Source organism: Macrobrachium nipponense, chromosome 1 (assembly GCF_015104395.2).
Source record: "Macrobrachium nipponense isolate FS-2020 chromosome 1, ASM1510439v2, whole genome shotgun sequence".
Classification (NCBI taxonomy): Eukaryota; Metazoa; Arthropoda; class Malacostraca; order Decapoda; family Palaemonidae; genus Macrobrachium; species Macrobrachium nipponense.
The window spans coordinates 92,660,882-92,681,504 of record NC_087200.1 but is presented as its reverse complement, the minus strand read 5'-3'; the positions used below and the strand labels follow the sequence as shown (position 1 = coordinate 92,681,504).

Genomic DNA, 20,623 nt, shown 5'->3' with positions numbered 1-20,623 from the left:
ATTTCGAACGTGTTTGGTAACTGAATTACTTGACAGTATCTTGGGATGATGTTTCGTTGTTTATTGCATGACACAGCAGCACCAGTATGCAGTCAATGTGCCTCTCTGTCGAACTTCTCAGTTCCAGAGGACCTTGATTCCTCGCACCGTTGGACTGTGGAACTTCCAGCCTCCCTACTGAGGAAGTCGTGCACCTGGAACTTCTTCAGAAGTTCAAGCGAAGATGCGATGCATTGCTACCCTAAGACTATTCTCCTTTTGCATTCTAATACATTTTTATCTATTCATGAATTTATTGATTTATTTTTTTTAATAAGTGTGATCTCTCCTTTCTGTATTGACCATTATTTCCATTTACTCCTTCCTAATAAACGCTATATTCTTTGGAAGCTTTAATTTATTATCAATGACCCTGTGGGCTTGTTCCATATTAATAAGATTCATCTTCTAAATAATGATAATGATGATGATGATAATGATATAATAATAGTATAATAATGATAAGGTTATTATTAATATTTTATTATAGTAATTTGAAACCCTATATGGATTACTTCGTTCTCGTATCAGTGGCCTGAGTATAATTTTGGAAGCAAAGGGCCTCCTTCTTTTCTCTCCACCTATCTGTAGCTAACACTTCTGGGAAAAGCGGCTTCGTTGTAGGGAAAACTAAAGAAAAGAGGAAAGTATAGCGTTGTTCTCACTCCCTGTAGATGTCGCAAGATTTGATCACTACAGCGTGACTCAGATTATTTCTCCCCCTCTGAAGTTCAAAGAATTCGAGGTTTGGACGATAACACTGAACCGGTATGGATTATTTCTCGGGACTCTTAGGATTAAATACTCGTCCAGGCATAAGGCCACCTTAATCTTCCAACAACGACAGATACTGTGGACTTTGAAAGAGGAACACTACAGCCGAAGGTCCAAAGAATAGTTACGTCAGTCGGTATATTTTCTACTCCATACTCTGTGCGACTTTTCGTCTCGTACGAATAAGATTTTTAATCAGTATTAGACTGCAGAGCAGAAGTTAGGCGATCTCTTTATTTGGTCATCGATCCCGTAAGTGGAACGATATATGAGAAATTTTGTTTTATTTCTAGACTGAGAGTAAAAAAAAATAAACTGACATTTATCCTATAGTATTTGTTTCAGAATATCAACTTTTTTATCTTTTTTCAGAGTCCTTTTTAGCAGTTAGATTTTTTATGCTTGCATGCCTCTATTTTTTTAAATTTTGTGAGTCAGTATTTTGCCCGTCAGTAATTAGCTTTAATATGTATGTATCAGCATTGTGTAAGTTCCTTTGTATGCGTCCTAGACGATGAAAGTTTTGACGCAATGCAAAGAATCGCACAATATATATATATATATATATATATATATATATATATATATATATATATATATATATATATATAGATATAACTTGATCACGAAGTATATAATACGTGATGCTATGTATAAATAAAGGTATTTTGCCACGAAGGAAAAAATGAAAAAGCGAGATAGCCAAGTACTTTCGGTCCTGTTCGGAGCCTTTACTGAGGCAAACTGATTTTACAGAGGACAACATAGTCAAAAGAAGGCTTAATATCCAAACTAGCACTACAAGATTAGCAATAAGGCGGTTCTTCCTTTCTGTAGAGTGAAATCGCCCTTATTGCTAATCTTGTAGTGTCAGTTTGGATATTAAGCCTTCTTTCGACTATGTTGTTCTCTGTAAAATCAGTTTGCCTTCAGTAAAGGGTCCGAACAGGACCGAAAGTACTTGGCTATCTCGCTTTTTCATTTTTTTTTTTTTTTTTTGTTTTTTCGTGGCATAAAACCTTTATTTAATATATATATCTATCTAAATATCTATTATATATCTATATATATATATATAATATATATACTTAATACTATAAATAGATAGATATATATAATAGATATTATAATATATCTAATATATATAATATATATATTATAATTAATATTATATATTACTATATATATATAATCACAGGAAGGCTCTTGTAATTTCTGATCAAATTCTCTTATTTGAATATATACAGTAAAATATAAAAGTCTTAAACCAATTCTAAGGTTCCAAATATTTCTCTCTCTCTCTCTCTCTCTCTCTCTCTCTCTCTCTCTCTCTCTCTCTCTCTCTCTCTCTCTCTCCATTATATGAATTTAAACTAAAATAGTGAAGTGGAATGCGATACTTGAGTAAAAATTGAATAGTATGATCGAGCTCAGTCTGGGGATTGTTTGAGCTTTCCATGAGCGGTACTCGTTAACATTCTCGACAGCTGAAAATCCCCTTGATTATCGGACATATTTCCACTCCTCTGAAATGACGCGCGATTAACGAAACCTCGCTCTGAAATTAGCAACGGTGGAATGCAATTCTGGCCATTTTTATTTTTATATTTATTTTTTTTATCTCTTGACAATGAGTTTCTCGATAAGAAAAACCTTCAGTGAAATTCGTGAATTAATGAACATGATAATTGCAGCACTAACTTAATTTTTGTTTTATATATATATCTGTCATTTTGACCTCTTACGAGGTCAAAATGACACTTGTTTAAACAGTGAGTCATATATATATATATATAGATATATATATATATATATATATATATATATATATATATACTATATATAATATAGATATATATATATATTATTAAAAACTTATACTGAGGAATATACATACATACACACACACACATGTATATATATATATATATATATATATATATATATATATCTATATATATATCATATATTTATATATATAATGTGTGTGTGTGTGCGTGCGTGCGTGCGTTAATCACCAATGTCCTTTAACATCCAATTCGCTCTAAATCGGAAGTCTATGTTGATTCCGAAATTATCTGAATGCCAATCGAGTGAACATTAAGAACGTTATACTGAAGAATATATTTTATATATAGTATATATATATATATATATATATATATATATATATATATTATATATATATGTGTGTGTGTGTTTGTGTGATGTTGTGTGTGTGTGTGGTTCGTAGTCATATGTATATATATATATATATATATATATATATATATATATATATATATATATATATATATATATATATATATATATACTATATATCATATATATATATATATATATATATATATATATATATATATATATATATATATATATATATTACAGTGTGTGTGTATGTATGTATATTCCTCAGTATAACGTTTTTAATGTTCATTCGATTGGCATTTAAAAAATACCGAAACCAAGATAGACTTTGGATTATATTGAAATGAATTAAATCTGTAAGGTCTATAACATTAAAAAAATTAGTTCTTTTTTCATTCTGACAGTATTTCAAAGGCTAATTGCTATGCGTAAATAAAATATAAGGCCCATTTCAGCGAGTGAAATTTTTTGTATTCACTATAGTAGATTCACAACAACTGTGCATTTGATGTCTAGGCCAGTCCCTTACGACGCTCTTGATTGGCTGTTGATGAGCCAGTCACAGGGCTGGAAACTCTCCGTCTCTCGAGAGAGTTCACACAGACAGAATGTATGTTCCACTTTTCTTTAGAGATACGTCTTTCAAAAGTATTATCCCTGAGGAGAGATGGAACATAGATCGAGAGAGACTGAGAGTTTCAAGACTTGTGATTGGCTTATCAATAGTCAATCAGGAGCGTCGTAGACATCAAATGCATGGTTGATGTGAATCTACTATTGTACCACCAACTTTCTTTGGTAACCAGGTAACATCTATCGGAGAGTTGACCGAACTCTGGTTAGCGTAGCCCTACTTTCTAACGTGCATGGGTTCGAATCCCACACGAGAAAGTATGTTCCTTTCATCTCTTTCCAACTCCGCTCTAGGTTTTTCGGTGGAAATCTTATTCATAAAGTATTAAGAAACCGAGAGTAAAAGGTTGTGTGGCTTTTGAGAATATAGTATCTTATTAACAATGAACGGCGAACGATATAAGGTCTATTGTTGAAATTTGCGTGATGGAGGCCAGATAGCGAAACGGTGTCTTAACTCCTTAGGAGGCACTCGATAAAAAGTAGACCATTAGAAAAAGGAATAAGTCTCTGGAGCTCAGGTTAGTCGAATCTTAAATATGAGTCGTGGTCAATCAAAGCTTTAGTCACTGCATGTAATACGTTTTAATGAAGTTCTTACATTCTTAGATGCAGTTTGCAGCAAAGTAAACTTTGAATTCTGCAGTCTCCCCATGTTAATTAAACAAAAAGAACGGGACAGAATCGCGCAGAGAAATATATAAAAAATCTCGTAAATGAATAATCTTGTTTGGCATTGTTTAGAGAAAAGGACAGTTATTAATATAAATCTTATTCAGACAATGAACCCTATTCATATGGAAGAAGCCAACCGAAGGGGCCTCGGACTTGAAATTCAAGCTTCCAGGGAATAGGACTCTCAATAGGAAGAATTAACAGAAGGTCGTGGGAAAACGTAGGAGTATAATCTTAGTTTTTTTTTTACCTGACCACTGAGCTGATTCACAGCTCTCCTAGGGCTGGCCCGAAGGATTAGATATTTTTACGTGGCTAGGAACCAATTGGTCACCTAGCAACGAGACCTACAGCTTACTATGTGGGATCCGAACCTCACTATATCGAGAATTGAAATTCTATCACAATCAATTCCTCTGATTCCGCGTTGAGATTCGATCTTCGGACCGCAGCCGAACGCGAAAACCACCCGTCCAACGAGGAACTGAAAATCATTGGAGGAAGAAGGGATCGTTTATTAGAAAAGAAAAAAAAAATTAAGTCAATAAATTTTGTTAATAAATGGTTAAAAATAAAAATATATTAAAATACAAGATGAAACGTAAGATGAAAAAAGTGTCAATTTTTGTAGCTTTTGAACCTCCATCCACAGAAGTGCGGGGTCTTGGTCGATGGGATGGACCAAGGTCCTTTAAATATAACCCCGAGTATATTTAAAGGACCTTGGGATGGACGACCGAGCAGGTCAGGATTACGCTGCTTCTCCCAAAAGGCTTTACGAAGTCCTTGTCGTTGCCTACAAGGGAGGGCTTCGACCTTACGATGGCAAGGTAGGATGGAAGCGTGATTTTTGAACTTCGTGAGATCTCCGCTAATATTAGTTCCATTCTTCATCCATTTTTATGCTCTCTCTCTCTCTCTCTCTCTCTCTCTCTCTCTCTCTCTCTCTCTCTTCCATTTTGGCTTAAGCGTTAATCATCCATCCTTCTTTAATATCCTCTCTCTCTCTCTCTCTCTCTCTCTCTCTCTCTCTCTCTCTCTCTCTCTCAAAGCCAGACCGAATGATAATTTTTTTTATTCTCTTTTAACTTCCACGTAAAACTAACATCAGATTTTTGCTACAATATGGCGCGTTCTTCAAATAACTAAGAGAAAATATTTCTTTATGTAGCAATCATATTTATTTTGATTGTGCTGTATATTTGTATGTTATCTGTGTTCATTTCCTACAATCATTACATCATTATCGGTTATTTTTTTTTTTTTTTTTTGTGTGAATTACCTATTAAGACCCAAAGGTTTCCTTCTGTACTAAAGCCCTTTCAGTTAGCATTCAGTAGTTAACTTAAAGGGTTTCAAAGTGAAGAATGGAAAATCAACTGTAATCGTTACTCAGTACTTTGATTCGAGTCAATAAATTAAACAAAATATTATACGCAAAGAAATGACGTTAAGTTATAATAAATAAACAAAAGTTACGGGTATTTTTATGAATAAAACTGAACAACTTTCCCTCTAATGTTTTTTTCCAAGCGAGTTCCTCCCCTTTTTAATAATTTTATGGCTTACATCCTTGTAAATAGGATTACCAGAGCTGGCTTCTTCCTGGAAATAGAGCGTTGTTTCCTGAGCTCATTATATATTAACTACAACTTTTTTCTTTTTTAATCATAACAAATTGTTTATGGATAGGGTCGGCATAAAAGTTACGCTTTCTTTACATTAATAATATTCCCGTTGATGTTTTGACGAGTCTTGTATTATTTAACTTTATTATAGTAGTATAGATCAGAAAGAGCTTATAAAGTTTCAACGATTTGATTAGTACAGGTATGATAGTTAAGTAAATGTATTGCGTGGTTTCCCACGAGACGCTTATAATCGTTACCCCAGTTTGAGAAAGTTCCCGTTTTCTTTCAAGACTCATCCATGACAAAATAAACGAAGTTATAAAGAATACTTAAATATTTGGCAGAAGTGGATAATAGTGATATTAGATAGTAGATAACACTCTTCGATGGAAGAAGGCAGAACTAAGGTTTTCAATCTAAAGGCTAAGGGCACAGCCAATCCAGTACCGGTATCGGGTCCAGACCTGAAGGATTGCCTAACCTCGGGGGATTTACGTCTTGAAAGGAAAACGGAGGTCGGTCAATTTTATGACTTGGGAGCATTCTCAAAATATTTGTGGATTTAATGTTTATGTCCTATCTTCAATACTCATGTCACTGATCATTGCCTCAGCATGAAGTAGATATCCTATAGGATCGCTCGAATAACCATAGAGTTGAGCCAAATTCATTTGATGATAAGAACGTTGGGTCATAAGAAACTATTGTCGTAAAAACAAACAAGGCAAAGCTCCGTGAGAGCAAACTCTTGCACAATTCATGCAGATAGAAAAAAGAATCTTGTGTCTGCCTGCAAATTCATATTGGAGTTCTCATTTTTTCTCATTCTTGAAATTTCATTGACAACCTGACAGACAGACCAACAGACAGACAGACGGGGCATCAATGAGGCGCGGAGGAATACGTATTGATGACCTCTACCCTCCTTCGTTGGCTTGAAGTCTTTGACAGAAGGCTCTCGCTCTTAGAAATGGCCTTTCCCAAAAACCTCTTGATACCTCGATACCCATTCTTCTTTAATGAAATATCCGCGCGGAAATAAAGTGCTTGGCTGTTCATAGTTGGCGTAGAAAATTTGCAGTGTGTCCATAAAGTCCCAGTACCATCACAAGTATTTATTGCTTAGAATGGTACTGGGACTGATACAAAGGTTTAGTTTTATTACCGAATATTTTTTTTATAGCGTTTGTAGCCGAGAAGTATCTAGCTTACTTAATCTAACGTAATCGTTGCAAAACTTCGGAATTCTCTTTTTGCTTCCGTTTTCCCCTAACTTTTATAACTTTTCATCCTTCAGGAGACCGGTTTGTTGCCTCCTAAGTTAGGTAAAGCCCTTAAATTGCCCACCCCATCGGCTTTTCCATTTAAAATATTGAGTGCTGATATGATTCTGTCATAATGAAATGTATATCATTCAACGGAGCAATAAATAGCAACGCTAATTTATTTTCTGTGGAGGTATAATTATCTGATCTGTCAGCTCGGTGACTAATTGCCTTTATTATTTATGGGCTTTCAGTCATTAGCAACAATTATTGAGAAATCGTAATTAATACTGTGAGTGAAACAACCGGCCACTCGTCATCAAATCTTTATGCACAATACACGTCAAAACTATAACTGTTTTGTTCTTTTATTTATTTATTTTTTTACTTGTATTAACCGTGAATGTGGTCATTTCTAGCTTGTCCCATTGTATTTTCAGTTATTCGTTTTATTATATTTTGCCTAGATGAAATTTGTGCTGAGCATATCTAACGAAATTTATCATTACCTAGTTAGGACTTGCCCAGAAAGTCAGAGAGAGGAAAAAGAAGATGACCTATCTCCAGATAGAGAGAGAGATAAGGAAATGAACAAGAGGGGGAAATGTTATACAATAGAATAGTATGCCAGTTAGAAAATGAGAGAGAGAGAGAGAGAGAGAGAGAGAGAGAATCAGTAACACAGATGGTAGAGCGTTAGATAGACACATAAAGGTTGCATGCGATTACTTAAGGGCAGTTGATTCTATGAGGCTTTGGTATAACACTGATGACAGCATAATGCCAATCTGATGCAAATGAACGGAATTCAAATACTCTAGAATGTTGATACTTCTGCCATCTCAAATATATATGTATGTATATATATATATATATATATATATATATATATATATAATATATATATGTGTGTGTGTGTGTGTGTGTGTGTGTGTGTCTGTGTGTGTGTGGTGTGCGCGCGTGCGCAAACGCACATTAGTGCGTATATGAGTAACCACTATCCCTTCTGTCTCTTAGATGCAATGAAACCGCGGATGAAAATCAAAACTCATTTCAAGCCATTTATTTTGACCAGGCTTTGTCAAATGATGATTGTCAAAGAAAAAAAAATCTAAGCAAAATAAAAATAAAATAGCTACAGCGTAAATAGCGCTTCCAAGAATCAGCCCTTTGAGGAGGAACTTTTGTAAGAATGAGACCTTAATAGAGTCTACTACCGGTTGTCGGCAAGTTTATTTGGAGGGGTGGGGCCCGGGGATGGGGGTTGATTTTGGGAGAGGGTATGTGTCAAAGCTCAGACCTCTTTAAGGGACTGCTTAAACCCCGGCTTCGTCTTTGTTCCCGAATTTGTTTTATCCAAAGGGTTTTCGTTTTGTGTGCGAGTTAGTTTTAATGGATGCCAAGTAATGATTTATGCGATGCTGTTTGGGGACCTAAGAGAAGATGCAGTACTCAATACTGGATCACTGATGTCTCCCTTTTTGCGTAAATATGTTTTATTTGATAATTGGCTGTATTTTCGCTGGTTATTACCTTATCTTAACTTCTAGTTCTTCGTTTATTTTATATTTACTTGTCACCAGCATATTCGGTTTTACTTTCCTTCCGCTCTCCTCTGAATGGGCTGACATAGTTCGCCCTATATTTTTTGCAATGCTTTCACATTTATGTGGATTAATACACCTGAAGCACGGATATATTATTATTTACCGATTGTAATTCTTTGATGCAAGATTCAGGTTATGATCTGATTTATTGCCTGTGGCTTACATAGATCAGAAGAACAGAAAGTAGCATATGACAGGAAAGAAAAAAATAGGATAGACAGAGACTATGACTTCTGGACTTCATAACCGCCTTTAACTGGTAATAATTGATTGAAGCCGAGTGTTGAATGACGGTACACTTTTGTTCTTCGATCACTGTTTAGATAGGTGACCGCCAAGAACTGTCAGACGCCGTCGATACGTAAGCCCTTGAGTACCTAGGGCACAGGGTGTTGGGCTAGCAATCTCATTCCAAAGATGCTTACCTAAAAGAAGGAGTTGTAACATTATCGGAAGCCACTCCCTCAAAGGCGTGTAGTTTTTATAATTGTATATTCCTTAGTTTATAATGAGATATTCTTTAGGGATTGAGGTCGGAGAGAGAAGAAGGTTAATGAGCAAATGGGATTTTAAAAAGTTGCTGGTGGATGTTTAAGGAATCGCAGATGAAGGCAGCATCGTCTTGCTGTATTTTTAACATTATGACGAGTCCTTGGTATGACGGGAAATGACATTTGTTTTATACTCGGGAAAAGCACAGTCAGCATTATTGTCTTCATTCTCTCAGTAGCACTGTATCCACGGGAACGCCGGTTCAACAGATTTTGGTTTTGAAACAGGGAAACTATTTTTACTGTTGCGTTTTAAGAAATATATGTTAAGGCCTCTTGTGAACGTTATTTTTACTTGATGTTCCCTTTCCATAACCTTTTTTATATTTCGCTTATTTCGTCTCGCTCAGTTCATGATTTTCCGTCCGCCATCAAAAGCGCCGGCGAGGAAAGGCTATCCAACGCGCGAATTACGAACTGAGAACGAGCCCTTAGGCGGGCAGAGAGTAATGCGAGACCTGATGGATTCCGGGGCATTTCGGTGGCAAATACTCGGATCTCCCTCCACCTTTGATAGACGACTCGGCTGCCACCGTCGGGATCAAGCGCCCAGCCTCTGTCTGCTGTGTGTTAGGAATTGTTCACCTCTCCATTTTGACCAACTGTTTTCGTTTTGTCTCGCGAGAGCAGGAGGCTGCGTTGCCAAAGACCGGCTTCATCTGATGAGAAGTCCATTTTTATTATTATATTATTGTTATTATTATTATTACGAGCCAAGCTGCGTCCCTAGTTGGAAAAGCAGTGTGATTCAACCATGTTCAGGGCTCCCAACAAAGAAAGCAATCCAGTAGCGAATAGTTAGTAGAGAAGTAAATAATAGAAATGGAGGCGAATAACAAAGAAACGAATAAAGGCAATAATGCCAAAAACGATTAAAAAGAAAGTAAGTTTAATGGGAAAGATAACAAAGAAACTAGGGCGTGAGATTCCTGTCAGCCTGCTCAGTGAAAGAGAATTTCCTTCAATCTTCCTTGGGCGAGCTAGTTTTGTGACGTGGTTTTTTTTTTTTATAAGTTAAAGACGGGATGAGTTTTCTGGTATAGTTTCAAAATACACAGACGTATATACAGTGATTATTAAGAAATTCTTACAACATATTTCATTTGATATAAGATCTTTTACAAAATATTGCAATTGAATTTACAATTTGTGAAGAAGATTCCTCATTAAACGCACATCTTACACTGACATTAATAAAATTCACCCGTTGAGCTCTACTTAAAAATATATGGAACTTAGTGGTTTTATACAGATGTATATATATATATATATATATATATATATATATATATATATATATATATATATAGTATATATACAAGCTCATGGTCAATTAAACAAGGTTGTTTGTAGTATATGGTTAACCAGCCTTCAGTATCTTTTTATTTATTCCAGTTTTACACTCCTTACATGAATAAGTAAACCTTGAGACTGACGTCTGTGGTAGTTTTAGCAACATTTAAATCGGTGAGATTTACGACATTGTTACCTTCGTAGTCAGTACTGATGCAGTAACATTCAATGTTCAAATATCAACCTACAAAAGTTCACACGGTGTGCATAGCACGATACATGTTGAACATACCAGTATCAAAAGATTAGCTTGAAGACACAGATGCCATCAAGTCATTTCGTCCCTGAAGAAAATTTTATATATTTTTTCCGCAAAGGCTGACCAAGAACCACAAGACGAATTCCTCCAACTGTCTATAGCTGAAACCACTTAAAGAAGTTGAGGTCCTTTCGACCGTCATGGCGTGAAACGAAAATAATCAACTGTTGGGTGGTAATCATCAAAAATACTTCGAAAACTATTGCGTATAGTTTTTTTCTTCTTCTTTATGGCCCCAGCAAGAAATATAAGGTTGAAAGTGCTGCGAAGTGCTTAAGTCCCAAGAGGTCATTGTACCGGTGCGTGATTCCTCTGGGAAGAAAGCTTAGTAAGGTCACGAGTTCTTTGTGAAAAACAACTTATATCTTGGCTTACTGAAAAACGCTCCCTATCTTAAGATTATTTTCAGATGTCTTCCAATGTGCATTAAAGGTACTGTTTCGGATTAGGAATTTGAGTATTTGATAGGTATTAAATTTAAAATATCCCTTTTGCCCGGGCCTTAGGTGTTCATATTTGTGTGTTTATTTACACTATATTACTGGTCTTTTTATTAATTGTCAGCAGACAGTTGACTGAGGACAAACTGGAAACGCCAGTGGTAAGAGAACTCGCTGGAGGTAGTTGCTGTCAGTGGTTCGAATCCACTTTGTGACTACCACTTAACAATTATAATTCCCTTTCGGTATCATTTCCGTAGAGCTAATTGGATGTTAAAATTTCATATGTATATATATATATATATATATATATATATATATATATATATATATATATATAACTTTATTTACTTTTCTTACTTTTAATTTTGTGAGTTTCATCAAAGATTACACTGTGATGAAATTCATAGCTCACTAATAGAAGTCTGAATTCATATGCTGTATTTATATTATAATATTATATTATATATATATATATATATATATCTATAATGAGATTATATATAGATATAGATATATATATTAGATATATATATATATAGATCTTATTATATAGATATATAATAAATTAGATAGATATATAATATATATATATAGATTACATATATAATATAGAATATATATTATAGATATTATATATATATATAGATAATATATATATAGATATATATATATAATCTATAGTATATCTATATATATATCTATATATATATCTATATATATATATATATACTATATATATATATATATATATATATCTATATATAATATAGATTATATATAGAGATTATATATATATATATAATATATATATAAGTTATATCTATATATATAGCTATATAGATATCTATATATATATATATATATATATATATAATATAATATATAATTGTATATATATATAATATATTATTATATATATATTATTATAATTAATAAATAATTATATATATATTAATTAAGATTATATAATATATATATAATATATATATATACTAATATTATACATATATCTATCGTCTTTAATAAATATAGCATATTATTATAGTATAGATTTTAGTAATATATATTATATATATATATATATAGATATATATATATATATAGATTTTATATATATATTATATATTAATATATATAGTATAAATATATAGATATAGATTATATATATATATATATATATATGCTATATATAAATAGATATATTATATATAATATATATATATCTATATATATATTAAATATATATATATAGATATATATATATATACTATATATATATAATATTGTATAGATTATATATATAGATATATGTATATATATAATATCATATATATAGATATATATAGAGATATAGATATATATATAGATATATATATATATAGATATATATATAGATAGATATAAGATATATATAATATATATATATATATATATATTATATATATATTATATAATAATATTATCATATAATATCTAATATATATATCTATCTATATATATCTATATATAATATATATATTATAGTATATATATATTATATAGATATATATATATATACATATATTATATATATATATAAATATCGATATAATATAGTATATACATTATAATAATATATATATATATATAATATAGATCTATCTATATATATTATATATATAATATATATCTATATTATACTTTATATATATATATATATAATATAATAATTATATCATATAATATATATAGATATATATATATAATATATTATATAAATATATATATATATATATAAAATCTATATATATATATTATATATATATTATATAATATATAAATAAATATTATATATCTATATCTATATATAATCGATATATATAATAATATATTATATAAATATATATATTATATATATCTATATATATATATATATATATATATATATATATATATATATATCCTATATATATATCTATATATATTATATATATTATATTATATATAATATATATATAATTATTTATATTAATATATTATATATATATATATATATTAAATATTTATATAATATATATTATATCTATATGCTGGCATCTCTTCGTCAGCTTTCTGAGAAATCACAACATTCCAGCCACCTGGGCTGGAAAACTCAAACTGGTGACCGTATATGAATTCAGACTTCTATTAGTGGGCTATGAATTTCATCCTCAAAGTGTAATCTTGGATCTTGGATGAAACTCACAAAATTGAAAGTAAGAAAAGTAAAACCAGTTTAATTTTCCCTTTTCATCTCTCTGAAGAGGAGAACGTCCTGAAGAACTGCGCCAAAGGGGAAGAAAGCATCACTGCAGAGCTCCAGAGACATATAGGGCCTGTAAAATATAAGGAGTATGGTCATGAATAATGACTGAAAACTGTGCATTTTGCATAGTTGTAAAATTGAAAGGATATTAGCTCCGTCTTAGCTTAATTGGAACTATTAATTAAAATAGCTTTAAGATGGAAAAGGCAGACCAGGGACGTCTAGCGAGAATAACTGAATGGTTGAAAACTCTCTTTCCTATTATTTCTTGTCGGAGTTGTTCTAAAATCGAAGAGATTCCAGCTCCTGGATATATCTCTTTCTGGCGAGAATATCTCCAAGATCGAGGACTATTTTACTGTCAATAAAATTTGAAGAATTAAAAATTTGCTGGAATAACTTCTTGAGAACACCTTAGTAGAGTCGGAGAGCTCTTGTCTCAACAACAGTCGGAGGATTCTCTTATGAAAAGCTAGGTCTAAAAGAGCTGCATGCTTAAGGTTGTCCTTGGATGCTGTTTGCATTCTCCGATCAGATGCTGATACGCCTTTGGGAAATTATTCTAGACGGGAAATGGGAAGAAGAAAGGTTAACATTGTCTTTTTATTCCCATGAGTTCCACTTTGTGCTTTATTTTTTAACCACAATTTCTCAAAAATCAAAATTCGAGCCCATACAAAAAATTATAACAATTCCTTAAAATCTTGACTCTTCAGAGCTGCTGTCTTCATAACTTGGCAAAAGTTTACTACGCTACCACAAAAATAGTAGCTAAGGAAAAGGTTATAACGTTACTTATTTTTCGTTAAGTATACGAAACCTCACATCATCTGACTAGGATTCTTGGAGGTTATTGCCATACCAAAATAAAATAACACGAAAGAAGTAAAATTATCCATCGCTTTTTAAACAGAATCCCGTAGGTGTGTCTGTACAATAAGCACGAGATGGTTGCTTGTCCGGAGAGTAAAATGGAATTGATAAAGTGAATAGGAGAGTTCTGTTCTTATATAAGAGGTGGGTAAAAGAGATAGCCAAACTCTTACTGGATTGCCCATGATTGCTGGCAGCTGCAGTTGAAAGATAACAGAGATGTTGCAATAGAAGGATGACGCAATATCCGCTGCCTATGATTCTTGAAAGGAACGGGCGCAGGCAGATTCAGTAGTCCTGCCATTTAAAACAAAAATACCGTCGAGTCCAAGGAGGATTAAAGATTTAATAAACAGGTCAAATTCGAGTAATATATGTGTGTCGTCATTGACAGGCGTTACAGGTTTTATGTTAATGGAACTCGTAAGGAGAAACAGTACGTTTGAATCTCGTTGTGTCCTTTTTAAAGAAATGGACATTTTGCATTTCCATGCTTATAGCGTAAAAATTAGACCTTAAGTTTCAAATGCTTGTAGCGAAGGCTTAGTATAAGATGTTGAGTCTACAAACTTAATTAATTATTTGGACAACAAACAGGCAGGTCACTAGCTCTTGTAAACGGAATTGTGCTGCCTGACACGTGGCGAACAAAGCAGAGGTTTTTTGAAGGATGGAATGATGTATATAAATCGATGCACAAGACACGAATGAAGTTATGATACATATCGTCGGCGTTCCCACAATCCGTCCAATCGGATATCTTGGGTAAGATGAGTTATTACTACCACAAAAACAAGCATACTTTCACCATTAGTATCCCAGACATTCACATTGATATCTCACGTGGTTTTCGACATATGCAATACCAGTACTGTCGAATATCGTCATTTAACACTAAATCAGTTTTCACAAAGTGACGAATGTTCAACTCGTCACTTTGTGAAAAGGTGAGGCTTGCCGTCGAATGCGCAATTCGATTTCTCACAAAGGTTGCTCTGTATGATAACTTTTTATATTCATTTGATGATATTATGATAATTAATGTGTGACAACTTGTATCTAGTTATCATAAACTTTATAAAAGAATTAATAATAGAAGTATTATGGAAATAATTTTTTTTATATCCTGAGAATTTGTCCTCGGCTCATTCTGGGAAGGGGTTGTCCTCGGAACATTCTGACCCAGGGGAGTCTTCCACTCATTCTGGCCCCATGGGCGTCATCCACTCATTCTGGGACAGTGGAGTCTTCCACTCATTCTGGGCCCAGTGGAGTCTTCCACTCCTTCTGGGCCCAGGGGAGTCTTCCACTCATTCTGGCCCCAGGGGAGTCTTCCACTCATTCTGGGACATGGGAGTCTTCCACTCATTCTGGGACAGGGGAGTCTTCCACTCATTCTGGGCCAGGGATGTCCTCCACTCATTCTGGGCCAAGGGAGTCTTCCACTCATTCTGGGACAGGGGACAGGGGAGTCTTCCACTCCTTCTAGCCACGAGAGTTCCTCCCTCATTCTGGGCCAAGGGGGTCTTCAACTCATTCCTGGGACGGGAGTCTTCCAATCATGTCTGGGACAAGGGAGTTACTTCACACTCATTCTGGGACAAGGGGATGTCTTCATCATATCTGGGGACAGGAAGTCTTCCACTCATTCTGGTGCTAAGGGAGTCCTTCCAACTCATTCTGTGACAAGGGAGTCCTTCCACTTCATTTCTGGGACGGGAAGTCCTTCCAACTCATTCTGGGGGTCAAGGGAGTTCCTTCCACCTCATTCTGGGACAGGGAAGTCCTTCCACTCATTCTGGGACCAAGGGATCCCTCCACTCATTCTGGGCCAAGGGAGTCTCCACTCATTAATCCGTGGGACAAGGGGAGTCTTCCCTGGCTCAATTCTGGTGGCAGGGAGACTCACTCATTCTGGGGTACAAAGGAGTCTTCCACTCATTCTGGTGCACGGGAGACTTCCACTCATTCTGGTACAAAAGGAGTCTTTCCACTCATTCCTGCCAAGGAGTCTTCCACTCATTCTGGGACGGGAAGTCTTCCACGGGCAATTTGGGAACAGGGGAAGTTCTTCACTCATTCTAGGCCAAGAGAGTCCTCCACTCATTCTGGGCCAAGGAGTCTTCCACTCATCTGGACAGGGGAGTCTTCCCCTCATTCTGGGACAGGGAGTCTTCCACTATTCTGCGCCAAGGGAGGTCTTCCACTCTACTGGGACAGAGTCTTCCACTCATTTGTGCAAGGGAGTTTCACTCATTCTGGGGGACAAGGGAGTCTTCCACTCATTCTGGGACAGGGAATCTGCCACTATTCTGGGACCAAGGAGTCTCTCCCCTCCTTCTGGGTCAAGGGAGTCTTCCACTCATTCTGGGACAGGGAAGTCTTCCACTCATTCTGGGACAAGGGAGTCTTCCACTCATTCTGGGACAAGGGAGTCTTCCACTCATTCCGGGACAGGGGAGTCTTCCACTCATTCTGGTGCAAGGGAGACTTCCACTCATTCTGGTACAAAGGAGTCTTCCACTCATTCTGGTGCAAGGGAGACTTCCACTCATTCTGGTACAAAGGAGTCTTCCACTCATTCTTGGCCAAGGGAGTCTTCCACTCATTCTGGGACAGGGGAGTCTTCCACTCATTCTAGGCCAAGAGAGTCCTCCACTCATTCTGGGCCAAGGGAGTCTTCCACTCATTCTGGGACAGGGGAGTCTTCCACTCATTCTGGGACAAGGGAGTCTTCCACTCATTCTGGGACAAGGGAGGTCTTCCACTCATACTGGGACAGGGAAGTCTTCCATCTTTGGTGCAAGGGGATCTCCACTCATTCTTTGCAAGGAGTCTTCCACTCATTCTGGGACAAGGGAGTCTTCCACTCATTCTGGGACAAGGGAGTCTTCCACTCATTCTGGGACAGGGAAGTCTTCCACTCATTCTGGGAAAAGAGAGTCTTCCACTCATCTGGACATGGAGTCTTCCACTCATTCCTGGGACAGGAGTCTTCCACTCATTCTGGTGCAAGGGAGACTTCCACTCATTCTGGTACAAAGGAGTCTTCCACTCATTCTGGTGCAAGGGAGACTTCCACTCATTCTGGTACAAAGGAGTCTTCCACTCATTCTTGGCCAAGGGAGTCTTCCACTCATTCTGGGAAAGGTGTGTCTTCCACTCATTCTGGGACAAAGGAGTCTTCCACTCATTCTGGGACAGGGGCGTCTTCCACTCATTCTGGTGCAAGGGAACTTCCACTCATTCTGGGACAGGGGAGTCTTCCACTCATTCTGGGGCAGTGTATGGATATATGGATATGGATAAAATGGTTAGGATGTTAAAAGATGCAATTCCAGTCGATGGCTTTTTGGGTAATTTACATGTGCTTTTGTTGATGGATGACACAGTGATTGTTGCCACTTCTCGAGAAATGTGTATTAAAAAATTTTGACATTATGATGAACTACTGTAATGAATATGGCATGCAGCTTAATGGTAAGAAGAGCAAATTTTTCGTGATAAACAAGAATGTAGGTGACCAGTTGCCAATAACAACTCAAGGTCAAACTGTGAGTTACTGTGACCATTATCTTTATCTGGGAACTTGGTTCACAGATGACGGGAAGTTGAAAACTTGCCTCTCTTTACATCAGCCTAACTGGCAATCAACCTTAAACAAGTTCTCAATATTTTGTAACACGAATACTAAGATGCCATTCTATTTTAAGAAGAAAGTTTTTGAAGCAGCGGCGACTTCATCCTTGTTTTATGGGTCAGAAACATGGTTAACAAATGTATTACAAAAACCAATAAGTAATTACAATCACTTAGTCAAAAGTTTGCTAGATGTGAGGTAAATACCTGTACAGATTTGTGTTTGGTTGAGTCTGGGATACCCCCAGCGAAATTCATTGTGCCAAAAACGGAAACGTTTTCTTATGTCAAAGTTGTCTGACCCTGATATGGATGAGCCTTTTCATATTGTATATGGAATGTGTAGGGATGCAGATTCCCCTGGGTACAGATTTATTCAAAATTCCCTAACCTTTAATGACCAAATTGACCCACTAGACGACATCGTATCATCAATTAGAAATAGACCAACTGCAGCAACTAAATATGTTACTTACAGAGGCAAACTGAATCCCAACTTGGAAGTTCATAGATTATATACCGATAAATTATATGTCGCTGATTACATTCGCGTAGCTTTCAGTCGCTTACGGTTAATGTCCCATAACCTTTGTATAGAAACGGGTAGGTGGAGCCGAACTCCTCCAGAGTTAAGGGTGTGTGCCTGTGATAATAGCTCTATTCAGGACGAGTCACACGCTCTAATCAATTGTCCTCTGTCAATGCCGTGTAGACATAAATATCCAAACTTAAGTTACGAGTCTTTGAATACTTTATTAAATGAAAGTAATTATATTACTGATTTGTGTGCATATGTTTATGAAGTTCTTCTTAGTTATAAATAATATGCGTCTTTGTCTTCTGTTTTATATTTTTTTTCTCAAGTAGGTTATTTCTCTCTTTTGCAAGCGTTGTGTTTGAGACTTAACAATAATAAGCCAAGGTTTATAGGTGGATATGTTTTTTTTTCTTTACTTTTTCGTGTATATGATATTATGTGCTAATGTAATGTGTACTTGATGTTTGTATTTTTTTTTTTGTCATTATGGGCCTTGTACTTACAGAAAAAGGAAGAGATAGCTATCTACTCTGTATTTTTTTGTATTGTATCTTTTTTGGGACAAGTTTGTACTTATATTTTGTATATCTTGTCAATAAAAATAACTAATAATAACTAGTCTTCCATTCGTTCTGGGACAGGGGTAGTCTTCACTCATTCTGGTGACAGGGGAGTCGTTCCACTCCTTCTGGTGCAAGGGAGACTTCCACCTCATTCTGGGGACAGGGGAGTGCTTCCACTCATTCTGGGACCCAGGGGTAGGTCTTCCACTCATTTCTGGGACATGGGGAGTCTTCCCGCACTCCTTCTGGGTGCAAGGGAGTACTTCCACTCATTCTGGGACAGGGGAGTCCTTCCACTCATTCTGGGACAGGTGAGTCTTCCCACTCATTCTGGGACAGTGGAGTCTTCCACTCATTCCTTCTGGGACAAGCTTGAGTCTTCCCACTCATTCTTTCTGGGACAGTTGGAGTCTTCCACTCATTGTCTGGGACAGTGGAGTCCCTTTCCACTCATTCTCTGGGGAGCAGTTGGAGTCCTTTCCACTCATTCTGGGACAGTGGAGTCTTCCACTCATTCTGGGACACGGGGACAGGGAGTCCTTCCACTCATTCTGGGTACAATGGAGTCGTTCCACTCATTCTGGGACAGTGGAGTTCTTTTCCACTTCATTCCTGGGACAATGGAGTCTTCCACTCAGTTCTGGGACAGGGGAGTCTTCCACTCATTCTGGGAACAATGGCAGTCTTCCCCACTGCATTCTGGGACGTGGAGGTCTTTCCACTCAAATTCTGGGTAAGATCGGATTGCGTTTCGTTCCCACTCAATTCTGGGACAGGGGAGGTCTTTCCACTCATTATCTGGGACAGGGGGATGTCTTCCACTCATTCTGGGACAGGGGAGTCTTTCCACTCATTTCTGGGACAGGGGAGTCTTTTCCACTCATTCTGGGGACCAGTGGCAAGTCTTGCCATCTCATACTGGGACAGGGGAGTCTTCCTTCCACTCATACTAATTACAGGGGTGATTCTTCCTCTCCATTCTGGGTGACAGGGAGTCTTCCACTCATTGTCTGGGACAAGGTGGAGTCCTTCCACCTCATTCATTGGGAACAGGGGAGTCTTTTCCACCTCATTCTAGGACAGTGGAGTCTTGCCACTCATTTTGAGACCAGTGGAGTTCTTCCACACTAAAAAAATTCTGGGACAGTGGAGTCTTCCACTCATTCTGGGACAGGGGAGTTCTTCCCACTCATACTGGGTGACAGGGGAGTCTTTCCACTCAGTTCTGGACAGGGTACTCTTCCACTCATTCTGGGGATAGTGGAGTCTTTCGTTCATTCTGGGACAGGGAAGTCTTCCACTCATATTGGCACAGGGGAGAGTCTTCCCACTCCTACTGGACAGGCGA

The 20,623-nt window shown here is 36.0% G+C and overlaps 1 protein-coding gene across 1 annotated transcript in view; it reads left to right on the top strand.

Moving 5' to 3' along the window:
* The window catches only part of LOC135218857 (hornerin-like), a 72,538-nt gene that overhangs the window by 45,237 nt on the left and 6,678 nt on the right, over positions 1-20,623 (top strand). Inside the window, exons 4-7 of the mRNA XM_064255306.1 lie at positions 4,989-5,099; positions 15,777-17,820; positions 19,354-19,586; positions 19,774-20,008. Of these exons, the coding sequence (XP_064111376.1) occupies positions 4,989-5,099; positions 15,777-17,820; positions 19,354-19,586; positions 19,774-20,008 (2,623 nt within the window). The remainder of the gene's footprint in view (positions 1-4,988; positions 5,100-15,776; positions 17,821-19,353; positions 19,587-19,773; positions 20,009-20,623) is intronic.